Raw genomic sequence first — 21,599 nt, forward strand, 5'->3', positions numbered from 1 at the left:
GGTGGGATTGTATGTGAAGTATATCTGTGTTGATGCACAAAAATGTAAATCGTCATTAAGTCATTAAGCCAAAGTGACACGAAAAAAACGCTTTTATTCGCCTTTCCAATCCCACAAGAACTGAGAAAAGGCTGGTTCTGTTTGATATAAATAACACTGAGAACCTTTTTAAAGGTTTCACGTTTTCACATAAAAGAAATAGCCAAATGTAAACCTAATTATTACGTCACGAAGTCGAAAGCAGAAATTTACCCACACACTCCACCATGTATTCATCCCTGATATGAAATCACTGGTTGTTGACTATCAATTTTGTGCTGTCAAAGTCGTTTCGCATCGAATTTCGCTTGCTCATGTTCTTCAAAGCGGTTGCGAGTTAAAGAAGTGTTGAACTTTTGTGATTTGTGATTGAGATTGATTTAAAATTTGAACTGTAATCCACTAATTTCGGAGGCATAAACGTAAATCAAGCATCAGGTAATTATCGGAAAGCATTGGGTGGTTTGTGCGATTTGTGTATCACGTATTTCTTTTGTCATCGTTCCCCAGGATCGGAATGGATCAAAACATGGATATAAATGCCTTCGAGGGTCGCATCGTTAAGATGGAAGTGGACTATAGTGTCACTTGCGACGAGAAAATACCCCTGTGCAAAGAGATGGCCAAAAACGAGAACAAATTTAACGAAGCGCTCGAAATCCTGTTGCAGCTGGAAAAACAAACCCGAATCGGTGCCGATATGGTGTCCAGTTCGAGAGTATTGATTGCAATTGTTCAGATCTGTTTCGAAGCTGGCAATTGGAACTATCTGAATGAGTACATAACGATTCTCGTGAAGAGACGGTCTCAGTCGAAGCAAGCGGTGGCCAAAATGGTCCAGGAATGTTGTACCTATGTGGATAAAACGCCGGATAAGGAAACGAAATTGAAGCTGATTGACACGCTGCGAACCGTGACCGAGGGTAAAATTTATGTTGAGGTGGAGCGCGCAAGGCTTACGAAAATGTTGGCTGATATCAAGGAAGCTGATGGAGATGTAACCGGTGCGGCATCGATTATGGAAGAGCTTCAGGTGGAAACATATGGTTCGATGGACAAAAGGGAGAAGGTTGAGCTGATTCTGGAACAGATGAGATTGTGTCTGGCGAAGCAAGATTTTGTGAGAACTCAAATTATCGCAAAGAAGATTAATATTAAGTTTTTCAATGAGGCCGAGCAACAAGACTTGAAACTGAAGTATTACGATCTGATGGTAGGAAGAAGTTTGCTGTTCTCAACCAAACTATAATGATAACGATTATTGTACTTTAGATTCGACTGGATCAAGATTCTTCATTCATAAAAACGTCTAGACATTATTTGGCCGTGGTAGATTCGGAATTGATAGCAAAAGAACCCGAACGACGACAGAAAATGATGATCTATGCAGTGCTATATTGCATCCTGTCGCCATATGATAATGAGCAAGTTGATATGATGCATAATTTATCTAAAAACAAATTGCTGGAGGAGCTGCCAGTCTACAAGTGAGTAGACAATTCAAGCTTTTATATTTTCATGAACCACAAATCTTTCAGAGAATTGCTGCGTCTGTTCATGTGCAAGGAACTGATCAATTTCGATGCCCTCTGCAACGTTTATGGAACCGAATTGAACACTTTTGACATCTTCAATCAGGAAACCAGCCATGGAAAGAAGTGCTGGACGGAGCTTAAAAATCGTCTCATTGAGCATAATGTGCGCATCATCTCGAACTATTACACCCGCATAAATCTCAAACGTATGGCCGAGTTGCTGGATTTGAGTGAGAATGAATGCGAAGAATTTCTTTCCCGCATGGTGAACGCGGGGACACTTAAGGTGAAAACGGATCGCCCAGCCGGTATTATTCATTTCTCCACCAAGAAGGCCGCATCCGAGATTCTGAACGATTGGGCCTTCGGTTTGAACGAGCTGATGAATCTGGTGAACAAAACCTGTCATCTGATCAATAAAGAGGAATGCATTAACAACGTGATGCCGGTTCCTCCGGTCACAAACACTTCGTCTTCGTAAGAAATTTGTTATGCCCCGTGTTGGGCAGCAAGTCTATCGATGATTTAAATATACAAATAAAATAACGTCATTTTTTGTCGATTAATGTTTGTTTCTAATTAGAATTTTACGATAAAATGAGATCTAGATCTGCTGTGAGAAGTGCTGGCTTTAAGCACCATATCAATCTATATATATATATATATATATATATATATATATATATATATATATATATATATCTTGTTGTGGCCTTCGACGTTCAGCTTTTAAAAAACGTTTATTATAATCAACATACAGTTTATTATCTAAATATCATTTATTAAGCAAACGTGGACGGTCACGGAAAGAATTTGAATGAGAACTGAACAGCGTCGTGGGTTCTGCTGCTGGTATATATCGATGAGTAATGCTGATGCAGCGGAACGATGGCTATTGGCTGGCCGCGATCGTACGATGTTTGGAATGTGCTGATCGTGGTCCTTTGGTGTGCATATCATAACGTGATTCATCGGGGGGGTGAAAAAGTGTCGTCCTCGGCACTTGGTTGGTTATTCTGAATTCCTGGCAGGATGTTGTTGAGTTCGAGGTTTATCAACTTCTGGCGTTTCCTTGATTTCCTTTGTTGAGTAGCTTTCAGATGATAATAGATTAAAAATAGAATAATAATCAATAGAGTTGAGGACAGGGATGTCCCTCCTACTAGACTCCATTTCCATTTTTGGTCGGATTCTTGTTGAAGGAATACTTTGTCTAAATGTTTCCTGTTCGAGAGTGCTACTTCTTCTATTTTTGCCACATCGTGATCGTTTATGATTTGCTTTTTAATGGAAAGGTCATGAAGAGCTCCTTGGAATGTTTCAACTTCGCTAATTTTGTCGATTGAAGTAAAGTTGCGTTCCATGTAGGTAACCGTGCAGTTCGAGAAAGATATTATGAAACTTCCGGAAAGATGTCTGTTACTAGGTCCGCAATCGGAACGTAACTCCTGGTCTTTTGCATTAGTGATCAGGACCTTGTTATTAGCTATTAATTTTGCAGATGTTTCTTCACTTTTTTCCATCACACAATGCGGATCGTTGCCCATTATAAGTGGGTAAATGCATGAGTCTTTGAACTCTTTTGTGTAAATGTTTAATTGGACGTAGTTTTCTGGTTCCGTTGTGGTAAGGAGTTGTCTACCTTGTTTGATTACGAATTGGGGATATTCTTTTATAACAATACCGTTCTGATTTATTGGGTATATACGGATAATTGTTGATTCTTCCGGTTCCATTTCTGGGACGTGGATAATGTACAGTAAAGTATTTTCGCTAGTGGCTATTTTTGGGGTCACTAGATTGAGTGCTTCTTCAGGTATGTCCATTTGAATTCCTTGATTGTTGAGGATGGTTTTTATCAGGTTAATTTCTTTGCTGGATAATATTCTGCTATTGGTAACTCGCATTTTAGAGAAGAGTACTGCTTCTTGAATGTTGATTAGAATTTTGTTGATAGTGTCGATGTTCAGAATTGTTGTAATTATGTCGATATCGTCGAGGATGATTTGATTGATATGCTGTTTCTCAATTATTTGATTAATTGCGGTTGTTAATTCAGAGATACTGTTGCCAATCTGTTCGTTGATTTTGATTTGATGATTGTTCTCGCTGACTAGTTGGTTCAAGCTCCTGTTGATGATTCGTAGGTCTTGGGCGTCGGGGCTGCCGGCGATCCATTTCCATGCTGTGCCTATGATGTCCCATCTTCTGGTCCTCTTATGAATAGTTGGTTTAATTTGTAGAAAATTAGAATACAATTCGCGTATTTTATGCTTGCTAATCTGATTAAGTACATTATTATTCTTTTGATTATTGTATACCAAACTTGTAAGTTGGTTGATTGTTGACTCTAGGTCTGTAAGATTAATTGGATGTATTATCCTAATATTTCCCGTTTGGATTTTGCAAGAACCAATCTTCTGCATTAATATAAGATCGTTATGAAGATTTCTTATGGTGAGCTCCTGACATGAAATTCTTGAGATGACGATGATGATTCCTATGTATGAGATGAGCATCTGTAATACAATGTGAGATAGAAAGAGAAAAGTTATCTTTTTTTTGGTCTTTTAATTTTATTTTTGTGTCTTTTTATTTCGCAGTTATTTTTGAATGTGCGATCTGTTACTTCGTTAGCATTGGTTTTGTTGGCTCTAGCTTGTTTTTTGGTACGGATGTTGGGAATAACAAAAACTTCCTGTTTATCATTAATAATTGGAGGTTCCTCTTTCTTTGAATTTTGTTTTACAATTTGTTTTTGTGATTTTTCCATATTTAACTTAGCTTGAGGAATAATTCTTGTGCGTCTTTAATTATTTCTTGAGGGTTAACAATATTATTTTGGTTAAAGAGAATTTCGTTTGGTGTGTATTGTGTTGAAGAATGTACAGTGTTATTATATAATGCTACAGATAATTTAACAATTGATTTTGTGCCCATAGTTCTGAATTTATGCTTGTTTGTATTAAATATTTCAATAATGGTAGAATGTGCACGTTCTATTTGTCCGTTGGATTCGGAAGATGCTGCGTAGTCTATCTGTGTTCCTAGTTGGCTGAGAAAGTCTTTAAGATGAATAGATCTGAATGTTGTTTCATGATCTGTTATGATTTGTCTGGGCACTCCAAATGTACTTATGTATTTTCCTAGTGCTTTTTGAACATGTACTAAATTCTTTGATTTTATAAATATCATTTGAAGATGTTTTGAAAATGAATCAATAAGTGACAAAAAGGAATGTTTATCTATTATGAATATATCCATGTGTATTCTTTCTAATGGTTTTTCGGTAATGGGCCTAGGAGAAATTTTTATGTTGAATGGTTTCCTCTCATATTTATGGGTATTACATATTTCACAAGAGTTTATAAATTTTCTCACTTTTATGCACATGTTGGGGAAAAAATAAGATCTTTTAATTTGAGCTTCAACTTCGGTAATACCGCGATGTGCCCTTTCATGTTCTTTTGCAATTAATTGGTCCTGTCTATTTTCATTTTGAACATCTTCTACCATTCGGTCTGTGAAAACAAAATGGCCTTTCTGACTAAAGTTTTCCTTGTAAGATTCCTGGATAGTTTGGATGAGGTTTTCTGGAGCCATGAGAGCAGTTTGTCTACCGTTATGAAAGAGTTTGAGAAAGTGTGTAACTTGATCTTTATCGAAAGAATTTTGAGATACTATAGTTCTGTGATAATTTTGGAATAGGGTTTCTTGTATTATGGTATCCAGTCGAGAAATTCTGAAAATCATTTGGTTACGGAAATAATTTAACGGGCGTTCGGAGAAATGGATGAAATAGTTGGAGGAGTCGTCGGCAGAGTGAATTGTTTGGGAATCGGAAAGGTTTGGATGGTTCTCGGGATTGTCCGATTGTGGGGGATTATTGGTGACAGATGCTTCACCGTCCTCTTGGTCTCTAGGATCTGAAATATTAGAAGATGTGTTATTATTTGTGATACAAACATTTGCTTCAATTGGCATTCTGCTTAAGGCGTCTGCTACAACATTGGATTTTCCTTCCTTGTATTTAATCTCGTAGTCGTAATTCTCTAGGTCTAGGCGCCATCGTAAGATTTTAGAATTCTTATCAGAAGTTTTGATAAACGTTAGAGGCTTATGGTCCGTAACAAGAGTGAATTTTTGACCATACAGGTAAGGTTTAAATTTATTTACCGCCCATATTATGGCTAATGCTTCTTTCTCATTTGTGGCGTATCGTGACTCGGTATCCGAAAGTGTTCGTGATGCAAATGCGATTGGCCTTTCGACATTGTCCTGTATCTGTGATAGGACAGCTCCTAATGCAAAGCCAGATGCATCCGTAGTTAAAATGAAGGGATGATCAAATTGCGGATATGCCAGTACTTGGTCTGTGGATAGTATTTTTTTAAGAGTATTAAAGGAATTTATGTATGAAGTGTCTTGTAATTCAATTGTCGAGTCTTTCTTTAAATACTTCGACATGGGTCGTGTGATTTTTGAAAAATCCTTAATAAATCTTCTGTAATAACCGATTAAACCTAGAAATTGTTTAATTTCTTTTTGATTTTTCGGTAAAGGCCATTGAAGAATTTTTTCAATTTTTTCGGGATTTGGTTTTACTCCTTCGGATGTTATGATGTGTCCTAAAAATTCTGTTTGCCTTTTCAAAAACTCGCATTTATCTAATTGAATTTTTAAATTGAAATCGGATAAACGCTTTAAAATTAATTGAAGGTTTTCTAAGTGGTTCTCTAGATTATATCCAATAATAATTATATCGTCAAGATACACGTAGCACTTCGTTCCAATATAATCACCGAGGATATCATTCATTGCTCTCTGAAAGGTTGCGGGAGCATTTTTAAGCCCAAAAGGCATTCTAGTGAATTCAAAATGCCCTTTGTCTGTAGAAAAAGCTGTTTTCTCGATATGTTTCGGGTCCATTGGAATTTGGTGGAATCCCGATTTTAAATCAAGAGTTGTGAAATATTCAGATTTTCCTAGGGAATCCAAAATTTCTTCAATTTGAGGCATAGGATATTTATCGTCTATAGTATGTTCGTTAAGCTTCCTATAATCGATTACTACTCGTACTTTTTTCTTTCCAGATGCGTCTGTTTTTTTTGGGACCACCCATATGGGTGAGGAGTACGGACTTTTGGAAGGTCGAATTATTCCATTATCTAACATTTCTTGTATTTGTTCATGAACATCTAGTTTGAAATGATGTGGGTACCGATAATTTTTTGTGTAAATTGGCATATCGTTAGTGGTTAAAATTTTATGTTTAGTGGCTGATGTGGATGTGAGTTTTTCCCCCTTTTTAGATACAACTGCTTGATGTTGGTGAAGAATTTGAATTAATTTGGTTTTTTCTAATGATGAAAGATGATTTGTTCTAATGATGTCATTAATTTCATTTTCAGAAATACATTCTGAGTGTTTTATTAGGAAGGGAGAAATGGTTTCAAAATTGTTAACTGTTAATCCAATTTTCGGGATATTTATGGGGTTTCTACATGTGGAAATTACATTGACGGTTGTTTTATTATTTTCTGCTCTATAGAGTCCAGGATTAATAAAGATATTTTTGTAAAGTTTTTGATAAGAGGGGACAAGCCAATCACCGTTATTTGTGGTCTCAATTGTTACAAAATGATTGTAAAGTTGTTTGGTGGGGTAAAATTTGGCATATGAAAATTGTTTGTCTAATAGTGTTAGTGTTTCGTCTTCGTAATTGATGCGTGCTTTGAGTTCTGCCAATGTTTCCGATCCTATTAAGCCGTCGAAAAAGTTGTGAAATTTCAAGACGTAAAACGTGAAGGGTTTGAAAGCGCCGTTAAACAAAGCAATTTTTCCTTTTTCGGTTACACTGTTGGTTCCACACACGTTTTTTATTTTCGTATTTGGTACGGTGCTAGTTTTTCCCAAGATTCCTGGTGCAATAATATTTTTGTTTGCTCCAGAATCTATCAAAATATTTAGGGTTTGATTATTTTTAGGATGTTTAATTTTGAGATAGGGTAAGTAATTTAAGTTGGATTTAGATTTGTGTGTCCCAAGTGAAAATTTAGATCAAGATCATCTTCAGATTCAGTGTCTGATTTTGCAATATCATCCTCAGGATCATCTTTGACTGTCTCATGGTTATTTATTGTTTTCCTATTTATTGTCAGACGGCTCTGTGTAGTAGTAGCGTCCATCGGTTCAATTTCATTTCGCTCTCTTTTTTGATCCAATTTGAAGGGTTTCTGATTTTTATTCAATTGAGGATTTTTACTGCTTGATTTGTTATCGAAATCTTTGTTCTTCTGATACTTTTTTGGAGAATAATCAAAAGTCATGTTTTGTGCTGTTATTTCTTTTGATTTGAATTTACATAGAAATGCATAGGCATCTTCTATATCTTTCGGCCTTGCGGCTTGAGCATAGCCAAAATATGGTTCGATTAGTCCGGCGATGAAAGCAGCCAAGGCGTCTTCTTCTATAAAATCGTTTATGACTTCCCAGTTGTTACGGTATTTTTCTGTTTGTTTCGCCAAGGTCTTAATATTTTGAATAATATTTTTTGATTTATTGTAGTATCTCGAAATACTCATATTTTCAGTCATTTTACATTGCCATAACTGGCATTTATACGTGGAAAGTTCTTGACGATCGCCGAGAGCATTTGTCAGAACTTCCGAAATTTGCTCAAAATTGTCTGGGTTACCGGCAAGACATATTATGTCTTTTGCTTTCCCTTGGATTTTATGTATTACTGCAGTGGTATACATTTTAAATTGCACTGGCGTAACGTGCTCTTTGAAAGCATTGAGTGTTTCCTGAGCAGTTGTTAGCCACGCATTCAATTGTTTCGAATTGCCGTCGAATGTTGGAATCATTTTGATTGGATCCGGAATTCTGCATAGCATCTCAAAACTGGTTGTTGGTTGGTGATATTCGTATATTACCGGTTGTGCAGTAGGTTGTTCTGCTGGCGTTGTTCCATTTAAATGCGATTCAATTTGCAGGAACATGGCGTCATGTTCCTTTTGTTTGGTGGAAAATGCGTCCATCATCTCCATCATTTTCTGGAGTTGCGCGCCGATTTGCTCCATATCTGAGCTTTCTTCAATTAATAAATTTTCCAATGAGGGGGGATTCTCAATTGGGATGTGTGCCAAGTCTCCTGAGTCAACGGATGAAATGGTTTCTTCTGAGTCCGAAGAGTCGCAATTGCTGTGATTAATGCTTTTCCACAAGCTGCGAGTTTTCTTCAGAGCACTTTTTGGTGTTTTTGGCATTAATGAAGCCTTGCACCGTTTACACAAATTTGTTAATTTTTAAGCACACACGTTCGCTTAGAACTCGTGTGGCTTCTGGAAGTGTGCTTCGCTTAGAATTCACAATTCCAGGTGGAGTAAAACTTCTCTTAGAACACTTTTACTCCACGCGGTAAGTAATAATTAAAATTGCGTCCGAGTCTCTCTCTTAGAACGGACTTCGATGCACAACAAAAAAAATCACTGACCGGGGCGAGTTTTATTTCACTTAGAATGTGGGGTCGTAGAAAGAAGAGAGAAAAAAAACTTACCGTTTGCAATCGTGTGTGCGGGGTTCTTCGGTTCTTCCAGTGGTGGGGTGCGGTGTGCGGTGGAACCTCAACTCTTTCGTCACTTTGATAGCGGCGTCAGATGCTAGCACTTTCTACAGTTCGTATTAATGTTTCGCGGATTCACTCTAATCGGATTTACCAATCCTGATTATAACACTGTTTTTTCACACTCGTTACTATTCCACTCACTGAAACCGCACGGCTGCGCCAATCTTGTTGTGGCCTTCGACGTTCAGCTTTTAAAAAACGTTTATTATAATCAACATACAGTTTATTATCTAAATATCATTTATTAAGCAAACGTGGACGGTCACGGAAAGAATTTGAATGAGAACTGAACAGCGTCGTGGGTTCTGCTGCTGGTATATATCGATGAGTAATGCTGATGCAGCGGAACGATGGCTATTGGCTGGCCGCGATCGTACGATGTTTGGAATGTGCTGATCGTGGTCCTTTGGTGTGCATATCATAACGTGATTATATATATATATATATATATATATATATATATATATATATATATGATTTATATATATATATATATATATATATATATATATATATATATATATATATATATATATATATATATCGCACCTCGAGAAGACAGGGATAGGAGTTACTGCACAAGAAGCTAAGGACCACGAGAGGAGCCTGCAGGTACACGAAGTACCGATGGTACTCTTAGTCCAATTGTTTACCAACCGACGCTTCCGCAAAACAGGGTTTTTTTTGCCAGTTGCTTCGACCTTCCTGTCCAAGGCGCCAAACGATGAGGTTACCTTGATCTCGGCCTTCCTCTTCAGCTTCTGCTGCACTTTATGGTCGCGCAGTAACGTCGGGTGAGCTGATCCTGGCATTCGACGCTCGCGCCTTTCTCCAGAAGAGTCAAAGTATTTTCGAAGAAGGTTTATTGAACGTAGAATTGAAGGAAAATTTGTTCCTATGAATTATCTGTTGTAGTTTTTTTTTCATCGCTATCCGAAATTAGTCCATTTTCAGTGCATACATTAACATAGTACTCGTTATCTCGAAAAGCATTTGTTAAGGCTCACTGTGCCATCTCCGAAGGGGGAGTCTCAAGAAGTCATTTGGGTCCTCTGATCTTCGTGATATTAGTCAATGATTTATGCAATATGTTTTGCTCGTAGAAAATACTGTATGTAGATGACCCCAAATTTTTACGGGCCATTAAATCCACTATGCACTACAGTATGCTCTTACTACCGGCTGACATCGAGGGGCTTTCTAAATAGTGTCACGTTTACGCCACGGCTATCATGTTTACACGCTCTCGCAAACCAATTTTGAAGTCCACAAGTTTCAACTTCTTTCATTGGAGAGCGTCGATATGATCATGAATCTACGCATAATTCATGACAGCAAGTTGTGGTTCCGTGAGTGCATCCATACGGCAGTTTCGGAATAGAATGCGATGCTTGAAGACGTAATACCGCACGTTTTGATGATTCATGATGACTGTTACTCACGGGCAGTCTTCCGAAAAACACTTACACATGTCCACGCGATGTGAAAATTCCATGTTTTTGTTTGAATTCGAACATGATTCTCGCTAGTGTTGAGTGTCTATCCCCAACACGAACAATGATACACAAACATAGACATGTGAAAACAAACACGATGTTAATAATTCAAGAACATCATGTACAAACATATCACCCGATGTCGCAGTATTCATTGCTTTCGTTTCGCTTCTTTTCATACACGGAAAGAAATTATTCATCCCAAAACATTTCTTCGTAGAATACTGTTTCACAGAAACGAACTTGAAATTTAGTTCGCATTTCAAAAATTGCACGAACTAAGTTCATGCACCAAAATATATATTTTTATTAAGGCTTATATGGCGTCAGCCTAACGGGGCCGGGAGTTCAATATTTTGACAATGTTTGCTTACAACTATGTTAGTAATATGTAACCGATTACTCGCGGTTGGCTCGAGGTTAGTATTACAAGTGTTCTCATAATTGGGATGTTGCAGTCTTCAGTGCTCTGTACGTGTGCCCGACATGGGATACTTCCTATTGGGATGCAGCTGACCGTTAATCAGCAACGACCCCCTAGTCTGCACCCCATATCTAGCGTGGTGCGTCTTTTTCGACACGAGGAATCCAGGATAGAATGATCACTATCCGGCGCAATCATCAGCTCGTGTAGAGTTGTCATGAGCGGTACAACCATTGGCTCTTGTTGAATCATCAGTGGACTGCACAACCTTCGGCCCGTGTATCTGTAAAGAGTGTGTGTATGTATTGCCGCGACTAAGTAAAAGTTTATAGATCGTTCATGCACATTTGGCAAGTCTGATTAAATAATCCTTGGTTTCGTTCAAAGAAAACATTCTCTGAATAGAAAGAAGCTTTCCATTTTTTTTTGCGTGCATGTTGGCAATTAAAGTCTGGGGAGCCGACTGCATAGCGGGCGACGTCGTACAAATGCTGACCAAAAAAATAAATAGCCAAAAATTAGTTTTAGATGCAACCTTCAGAGGCACACAGCAGAACCAGCAGAGAAATTTCAGCGGCTAAAACACATCATTAATTTCTCGATGTTATCACAAACTGAATGAAGGAAAAAACTAAAAGCTACACTTACACTGCACTACATATGCTATGTGTGCATACGATTACACCATCCTTTCTTCTTCTCTTCTCCGCTCGTTTTATAGCTCGGGTCGAGATCGTCGCGAACAAGCAGTATTGGCCATTTGTATTCAAAGATCCAGCCAAAACTGTTGCTCCCGTGGTCGAGTGGTTAGCGTCACGCCTAACATGTCACTGCTGAATAATTCAATTTTAGTACTTGTTCAAATAGCTAATAATAGCGAATGTTACATGAATTCAATATATAAATTGATGCGTGCACTAAATAATTATATCAAATGTGAAAAACTCTCATATCAATCGATGTTTATTTTGTTTAGAACAGAAAAAGAGGTTTATTTTATTTGCCCAATATTTTTGATGAAGCACCCATTGTCATGAAAGGAAAGCATTTTTTCCATGTCAACATACCAACACACCACGCGTTGAGTGGTGGTGGTGTGGTGTCCGATTCGCTTCTTCTACTCTACGCACTGCCGGTGCTTGGGGTGAAAATGCAAGAGAAACTGTACACCATGTTCGAACATCATGTGAAACATTGGGATTAAACATCGTATGTCCAAACATACCACGAATACAAACATGTCACATTTTCTAACATAGGTACGAAAAAATCATGTTTGTACTCAAACACAAAACTGTGAACAGCAGCGTGGACATGTTTATTCCGGACGCAGTGTTTTTTGTGAAACATGGAAGACTGCTCACGGGAATCCACGATACTTTTTGAACAGACCTCATACAAATTTTTGACGAATCTTAGAGCATTTCCGATTCAATCGTTCGCAAATGATCAATATCTGTTCACAGTAAAAACAGTTATTAACGTTGAAACTATTTCAAAAACTTGAAATAGGAGGCATCCTTAAACCTCCTGTACTCGCGCGCAAAATCGTTTACTCGCGCACGGTATCACAGATCGAAAGTTGAACTTCTGTATTATATTGCTATTGTGTACTTTTTATGCGTTATTGGTATTTATTTGAAAAAGAGGGCATAATTGAATGAAGAAAACTTCAGAAAATATGTGCCTCCTCAAACACAGTAATTTTGACATAGGACTAAGTCTTTGATTTCAATATAGGGGGGTAACTCTACGAAAAATGTAACGATTCATTAATTGTTTTCAAACGCATATTACTCAAAGTCGTTATTATGACATATTTTATGTTGTTTTATGTTGTATATCATTAGATAGAAAATTTCTTCGGCATTCACAATGTTCACAATGTTAATCGATGTGTGTTATGAATTATTTTCCATTTGCCGGTAGGGGAAAAGGGGTGAATTTGGACCACCTAAGCAAATCGCCTAATATTTCCAAACCAATATGGTCTAAATAAAAAATGTCACATTGTATATTAAGTTACACTTGTTTTTTCTCAATCAACAATGTTTAATCATTATATGAAGCTTCAAATTACCAAATATATCATATAGTAAAAGAGATGATTTATGAACATTAAAATTTGATGCAGGGTGATTTGGACCGTCTGTGGGGTGATTTGGTCCAGTGTGTGTTTCATAGAAAAAAAATACTTATGTTCATGTAAAGTATTTTGGGATAATATTACAATCAGTAACAGTGTTCTGGGATCGATACCAGGTGTCTTGGTCAGATTCCAGACCAGAAAAATTGGATTAAGACCATCTCGAATTCTGCATGGATCTTTTCACTGTTGTTCGGGCATTCTCAAACACTTTCGATGCTTGGTCGAAGAAAATACATTCTTGATGACCTGCGTTGCTCTTTCAAGCTATCCCTTCCTCCAACGTTGTCTGCCCATCCTTTTTTTGTAATTCAGCGGCATCTGGAGCCAATTAGACAAAAAAAAAGGCTCAAACCTGTAGGATCAATTCACCCCACAGAAACGTGTCCATGTAGCCCCACACAACATGCAAAAATTAAAATTCAATTAATTCCATTTTTTGTTATCAAACTGACAGTTTCGCTGCATCAAATTGTTCCTCTTCTGTAGGCGAACAGAACTTTACTGCACAATACACGAAAAGTTTGCGGGGAAAATCTTAACACCTGGGTCGGAAAACTCATATTTTTTGGCAATCAATGTGCTTGCTGTGTTCATGTTACCGTTTCCTTCCACCTGTCGAATATTACCAAAGTTTTTTTTACGTTAGGTACATACAGTTCAACAATAACAGGATATGACATAATAAAATATCCAAGTTGAGCCGTACTTTTTGAGATAAGGGGTGGTCCAAGTCACCAACTCACCCCGTGTTACCCTAATAGGCATTTATCAGTTGTTGTATCGTATGTTGTCCAATCAAATCGTGCTCAATTCACGTGTTATCGTGTAGGTCTTGCTACTTACAAAATATGTAATGTTGGTCCAGGGTATCATGATATCTAGCATGTTGTTTGGTACTGTAAAAAAAGCAATTCAAGAATTCAACTGGCTGATGATTTGGAGGATCGAAAGAGTATACTCACGCATATCAGATTATGATAGCTTGAGTAGTCGCAATCTTGATATTATGTTCCCCAGATATGTCTTCCTTAGAACAGGTATGGGTAAAATCGCATCGAAATTCGTTCAACAACACTCACTCACAGAAAAAACTCACCTTTCTATTCTCCGTTTATGCCTCACTTTATTTGAGACAGAAAACATTCACCTATCCTCTTCCCAAAGTTCATTCTCGATTAGAACGGAAAAATATTGTCTCGATTCCGCTCTTCTATTCTCAGAAATTTTTGCATTCTCTCATTTGCCTCTCGAAATGATGGTGATAGAATCAAACTGGAAACTTCTGATTGAGCCAGCGAGTATCTCTGTAAAATCATTCGTTTTTCACTCAAATAGCAATCATTGAGCCTCGATCGCGGCAGTAAAATATAGGTAGATAGTTGAAATCGAGTTGTTTCCTGTGCACTATTGCAATGGCATTTTTTTTTGTTTCTAGTATGAAACGATCTAAGCCAACGCAAAAAACCATATTAACGCAAGTTATTGATGAGCGGGAAGGTGGATTTCATGTGCATTTGAATGCTGACAAGGAAAAGAGTACAAGGGAAAATAAAATCATACATACACGCAGATTCAGTATATTTTGACTCACTCGTTATTTTGTTTCGTGCGATCCTTCCAAAGGAGTATTCATTCATTGAATGTTGTTCTCCACTCTTTGTTTTGTTATGTTCACTCTCAGTCCTGAATGAAGATGGTCGGAGAATGAAAAATGAGTCATCGTGCAATCTTACGATTGTTCGCTGCATTATTTTCGCCATGATTATTCCAAGTAGATACAAGAGTGATTTATAATCAGGTGTGGAGAAATGAGCGAATGAACTTTTCCATACTTGCCTTAGAAGCCCGCTTCTCTTTTCGTTTGCATTGCCCATTCTGCTTTCCCTCTCCTATACATAAGCAGAACTTAGCTCCCAATGAGATCAGTTCCTTACAGCAGCTACACGGACTTCCCAAAAGAGCACTAATGACCATGGGATACTCAATGAACATCTATAAAGTTATAACAACCCTCTACCAACATAATACATAATACAGGGTTTTTCAGATTAAACGCTCACGCAACAAATTTTAATAACTCCTACAAAAGTGAACCGATTTTTGTTTTTTATAAACGAAAATAAAGCTTATTTTAGGACATTTTCGATGTGACCACCTTTTTTTTTTTTCCAATAACGCGTTTTAAACGGTGTACAAAATTCTTCATGCACAACTCTTACATTACGACTTCGACGCTGTTAAAAATCCGAGTTATGTCTTCTTTAAGTTCCTCCAAACTATGTGGCTTATTAACATAGCAACACTCCTTCACGTACCCCCAGAGGAAGTAATCGACGAAGAGAAATGTTGAAATTCTTATCATAAGAGGACAAAGTTTTATTAAGGCTTCGGTTGCTCGAGTAATACGATTTCACTAAAAATACACGTTCTTGTAAATTGTACATCTTGACACTAAAAACCATCCGATCAGACTGAACGAGTAGCCGAATATTATCGTCCCGAAGTGGAGAATGCAGTGTTACCATCGACGGAGCGAAAAGAAAAAGTTTTTAAGAAGCTATTCGATTTTTTTGCGTGAGCGTTTAATCTGAAAGACCCTGTATATATATGAAGTCATAGATTTATTTGACTTAGACTTACATTTATGGAGATCTTAACTGTTTAGACTTGTATTTAAAAATGATTAATGATGATTCCTTGTCTTCTTCTGCTTAATTGAACAAAAGAAAAGGGTAATAATGGCTATTACTTCGAACAATGCAAAAACACAATTCAAATGCAATTATTTCATACAATTACAGTCCTATGTCAAGACCCATAAACTTTTTTTTCTATTTCAGTTTCTGGACGCACAAACACTGAGAGAGAGAAAGCGAAATTATTCCTCTCGCGAGCGATAAACTTCTACGCTTCGTATATTATTGACCGGTCCATATTCCCCCCACTACATGTCCATTAAACCCGCATCGATAAAAATGTTCTAATTTCGGCTTGTTTTAATTTCAGAAAAAAATATAAAAAAAACACATTTTTATAAAAAATTTGGCCAATTATTTCGAAAACCAGTGTTTTGAACGGTAAGAAATTGCTTTTAAGTTTTCGAAAAAAAATAGTTTCCAAAGATATAATTGAAGTTTTCCTTAACATGTCCGTCTTACCCCCATCTCCCCTGTTATAATTTATAGGCTGTATCGATACCTGTAAATGATGTTTAAATGAAGCCCATAACCCAAAGAATGTCAGGGTTTTGATTATTCAATAATTTATAACATTAAAGCTCAGTCAATTTACATTTAGAAATAAAGTGCTCGGAATTTGAATCATGTGTAGAAACTTGATTCATATTCCGAACACTACTTCAATACTAATTTCAAGGAAGATTTCTACATAAAATATCATTTTTTTCATCCATTTATTGTAGATTCTTACCTTTTCAAGCACTTAACATGAAAACAGCAAACTAAAAAGTTGAAAAAACTACAAAAACTGGAATATAAACGATGCTTGTATTTTACGGAATTTGCTAATGCAAACATTTTATCACTGATTATGACTGTCACTTTTTTGCAAATCTGAGATATTTTAAATTAAATGCTGTCAGGGTTTTCATTATTCAATTATTTATACGAGGGTCACTATTAATATTTCGGGAATAGGAACAAAAACAAATAGTTAAGCTGCGAATATATTTTTATTGTTTTTCAAAGTACTCGCCACGATGATCGATACACTTTTGCATGCGCCTCAACCAATTTTCAAAGCATTTATTCCAATCGACACGAGCCTTTTTTTGAGCGATTGTCAAATTATGTGGGATCCAACGTGAACATAATTTTCGCACAACTAAGTGTTCATGTAAAATCGCATATATGCTGGTGGAACTAATGCTTAGGGATGCCTCAATCTCACAATAGGTTACATGACGATCTTGCTTCATCATTTCGTGCACAGCATCGATGTTTTCTGGCACTACAGTCGATTTTGGACGACCTTCACGAAACTCGTCGGATAGTGAACTACGACCACGATTGAATTCACTATACCAGCGATACACAGTGGTTTTTGATGGAGCTTCATCGCCAAAAGTCAAATTAAGTTGATTGACGCACTCTTGTTGTGATAATCCACGTCGAAAGTCGTAAAAAATCATCGCACGAAAATGTTCACGATTCAGTTCCATTTTTTTGCCGAGACCAAACTTTCAACTAAATATAAAATAAACAAATAGCGTCCGTATGACAAAATGTTCTGAGTACGTATATCGTCAAAAATGTCAAACTTTACGATGGAACCGTCAGATGGACTCATATGACATCAGTGTTGCCAATTCCCGAAATATAATTAGTGACCCTCGTAACATAAAAGTTTAATAAATTTACATTTTAAAATGAAGTGTTCGGAATATGAGACAAAACGGTACCAACACATGCAATACGCTAAACAATGACGAATGACAGAAGTTAGAGAGAATCGTAAAATCAACGAATTATTGATTTCTCGGTCGGTGAGACCAGTTCGCGAGTATAGGAGGGTTATGGAAAGACGTAGTACTAGGTCAAAAACGAAAGGTCGTCTACTAATTGATAGAAGTTTTTGTTTTTTATTTCGATAGAACACAGCAATACATGTATTATGCATTTTAAAACACAAAAAAGTTGAAAGTGTCAACTGATTCGAATGATAAATCTTCCTCTTTTCCACGCCTTCGATAGTATCGAATTATTTTATCTGATTACGTTGGTATTACTATGTCAACTTGATACGATATCATAACTGGTTGATTACTAAAGCAATTAATCATACAATCTGAAAGTCACAAATAATGGATAAAGATTGTGCTTGCGATAAAGTTTAGATTGTAGAAAGATAGGACGATTTGATGACAGTATCGTTTGTATCTTGATTTGTATATAGGGAGTGAGATATGCTTGTTTGTGCGTTGCGTGTGCTGTAATAAACCTATTGCACTGGTAACGGGCTTCCAATCGATAATTTTGGGCCAATCACACAAGTATTGGCTAAATTAGAGTTTAATCGAATAATCAAAAGATTTAATTCCCTTGTAATTCCATCACATCATTGACCCGTTTATAGATTTGTGTATACTTTGTTTTTGTTTTTTCGTGAAGATCCTCCGCTGGCACAATGAATCTTCGTTGGTGAATGACGTAGGACTACGTCTACCTTTAAGGGTGCCATATAAGGGGTAATATGTCAATTATATGAATTGACAATATAATTATATGGATTATATGAATTATATGAATAAAATATTAGGTGTACCGGTAAGTTTCTTCAGTTTTACAACAAATGGCGTCACTTCATTATTACTCCAGTGAATCAAATTTCCAGACATTCGTTGGAAAGCTACTGTCATTGCGCGTCTTTTTCAGTATATGTCAAAAAGTCATCGTCATCGCATTTTGATGGAAGTTTATGGAGACCTACTCCAACTGAGCGAACGTGTCAGACGTGGTTTGCACGGTTTAAAGATGGTAATTTCGACTGGGAAGACGAAGAACCGGACCGCCAAAAAATTTTAAAGATGAAGAATTGGAGGTTTTACTCGATCAAGATCCGTCACAAACACAACAAGAACTGGCAGATACACTTGAAGTAGCTCAGCAAACCATATCCAATCGTTTAAAAGCAATGGGAATGATGTGAAAGATAGGACATTGAGTGTCGTATGAATTGAAGTCACGAGACGACGAACGCCATTTATTCACGTGCGAACAACGGCATAAAAGAAAGGGTTTTTGTTTGCATCGAATCGTTACAGGCGATGAAAAGTGGGTCCATTACAACCAAGGATGGAAACAAGGGAGCATGATGTGATTAACGCTAATCGCGAACTGCACAGATCGCGATCTGTACAAACTGCGACTAACTATGAATCCTCTCTCATTGTGACAAAATGAAGTTCTCTAGGTAACTCTGAGTTGACCAATGCATTGCTAGACTGAATCTAGATAATTGAGTTACTCTTCTCGCTCGTTTTGTGTATACCTCGCAGCAGGGATTTGCTCCACGAGAATGAGTATTTCGAGAACTCTCGCTCATTTACTTTGACCAGAAATGATAAAAAACAATATGCGCTTCGGCAGACATTTATTTGCAAATGTAGTAAAGATTCCATTAGGGTTAAGTGAATTAATGTTCAATTTTCCACTTGTGATTTCTCATACTATATTTGGATTTATTTACGGTAAACTCTTCGGCAAAGCTGATGTTTTAATTTGTTAACGCAAACGTGTTAGTGACAAAGGCTATCACATCGAGCACGTTGTTTTGTCGCGTGAGGCAAACTTTGTCGTCAGATCGAATTTAAAAAACTCCCTTGAGGCAAAAGGGAACAATCCAATATTCCAGTGCGGGATGTGTTGGCTAGGTATAATCTTGTTTATATATTCAAAATATTAGTTTCCCTCAATGGTATCGATTAATCGTTAATATTGTCCCAATATTGTTATATCCCGTCCTCTTCATGTCGAAAATATGTCATCCTACTAAAAACGAGACGTCTGCGAACGATCGATTTTTCATACTATTAGGGCTGGTCTAAGAAATCTGAGTGTACCTCCTACACTTACTTCAGAAGGCACACTTATTGCAAGGCAAATTGCTTATAACGATTTTTTTCACATTCCTCGTCAGGACACACTCGTTAATTGGCAGCGCATGTGGAGTGAAGATGAGTTCGGTCGCTGGTTACACACGATTATCCCTAAAGTCTCGACGAGTGCTTGGTTTAAGGGATTGAATGTAGGTCGTCATTTAATTCGCGTGATATCTCGGCTTATGTCCAATCACTACAACCTAAACGCGCATCTCTATCGCATTGGGCTCGCAGCAAACAATCTTTGTGATTGTTGCGATGGCTACCACGACATCGAACATATTGTCTGGTCGTGTATTTGGTTCCATGCTGCTCGCTCTCAGCTCTCTAGAGCACTGAGAGTAAAAAGCAGACAATCGGATATCCCCGTTCGCGATATCTTAGGTAGCCGTGATCCTGATCTTCTGCTTCATTTATACCTGTTCCTCGGAAACGCCAATGTCAACGTTTAATGATGCTTCCTTCGTTGTGTCCCAGTTTCATATCCCTCCTATCCGATCTATAAACTTTTACTTAGTCGCGGCAATACATACACACACTCTTTACAGATACACGGGCCGAAGATTGTGCAGTCCACTGATGATGCAACAAGAGCCAAAGGTTGTACCGCTCATGACAACTCTACACGAACTGATGATTGCGCCGGCTAGTGCCCATTCTATCCTGGATTCCTCGAGTCGAGAAGACGCACTACGCTAGATATGGGGTACAGACTAGGGGGGCGTTGCTGATTAATGGTCAGCTGCATCCCAATAGGAAGTATCCCGTGTTGGGCACACGTAGAGAGCATTGGAGACAGCAACATCCCAATTACGAGAACAATTGTAATACTAACTTCGAGCCGACCGCGAGTAATCGGTTACATAGTACTAACATAGAAAATAAGAAAAACTGTCAAAATATTGAACTCCCGGCCCCGTCAGGCTAACGTCATATGAGCCTTGATAAAAATATATGTTTTGGAAAAAAAGAAACCATTACGGGTACGGGTACTAATTTGACTAATTTGACGACTCTTTGTATAAAAAATGAGAACATTTGAAAACGTTGGAGGGGTATGGAGTCAACTACTTAGGGGAAGATCCAAACTACCTGATTGCGACCATTTTAGATTCGAGTCGAAAAGTACAATTGCTTACTAAATCGACTGTTATGTGAAAATATTCCTGATCGATCGTCATCACGATCCTTATGGCGGGTTTACATTAGGGAGATCTATAGCTATAGATGGATTTATTCACGTGAAAATAGGTGTAAACGGGTGAGAATAAATATGATACACTTATTCGAGGTATATATAACTTGAATAAATTCAGCATATGTAAACGCTTGTGAATTTCTCACTGGTGAGAAATCACTAAAGTTGGATGCAGTTCTACTTCAGGTGAATAAATTCACCGAAAATATGAATTTATTCATTATAGAAGTTCACGCTAGTGTAAACGGTTGATGCGATAAATCTCATCATATTTCTTCACGTGAATATATCACTAGTCTAAACCCACCCTTAGAGTTGGCGGTTACTATAAGCCAGGGATTCTCAAACTATTTTGGCTTAGAGACACCTCTTTCAGAATGAGGTGATACCACCGACCCCTACAGCCAAATTTCACATAAAAAATTATCTTTATCGTATTCATACAAAATACACTTACCAATTCAAAAACTTTGCGGTTGTGAGTAAACATGGCATCATTTTCTCTTCAA

General features: G+C 37.4%; 1 protein-coding gene across 1 annotated transcript; it reads left to right on the forward strand.

The window, feature by feature from the left end:
* Positions 1–317: 317 nt before the first annotated feature.
* LOC129767731 (26S proteasome non-ATPase regulatory subunit 12) lies at positions 318–2,140 on the forward strand. Its single transcript, XM_055768888.1, has 4 exons — positions 318–477; positions 550–1,252; positions 1,312–1,526; positions 1,578–2,140. The coding sequence occupies exons 2-4, from the start codon at positions 557–559 to the stop codon at positions 2,053–2,055; spliced, it is 1,389 nt and encodes a 462-aa protein (XP_055624863.1). The 5' UTR covers positions 318–477; positions 550–556; the 3' UTR covers positions 2,056–2,140.
* The last annotated feature ends 19,459 nt before the right edge of the window (positions 2,141–21,599 follow it).

Source organism: Toxorhynchites rutilus, chromosome 2, assembly GCF_029784135.1.
Source record: "Toxorhynchites rutilus septentrionalis strain SRP chromosome 2, ASM2978413v1, whole genome shotgun sequence".
Classification (NCBI taxonomy): domain Eukaryota; kingdom Metazoa; phylum Arthropoda; class Insecta; order Diptera; family Culicidae; genus Toxorhynchites; species Toxorhynchites rutilus.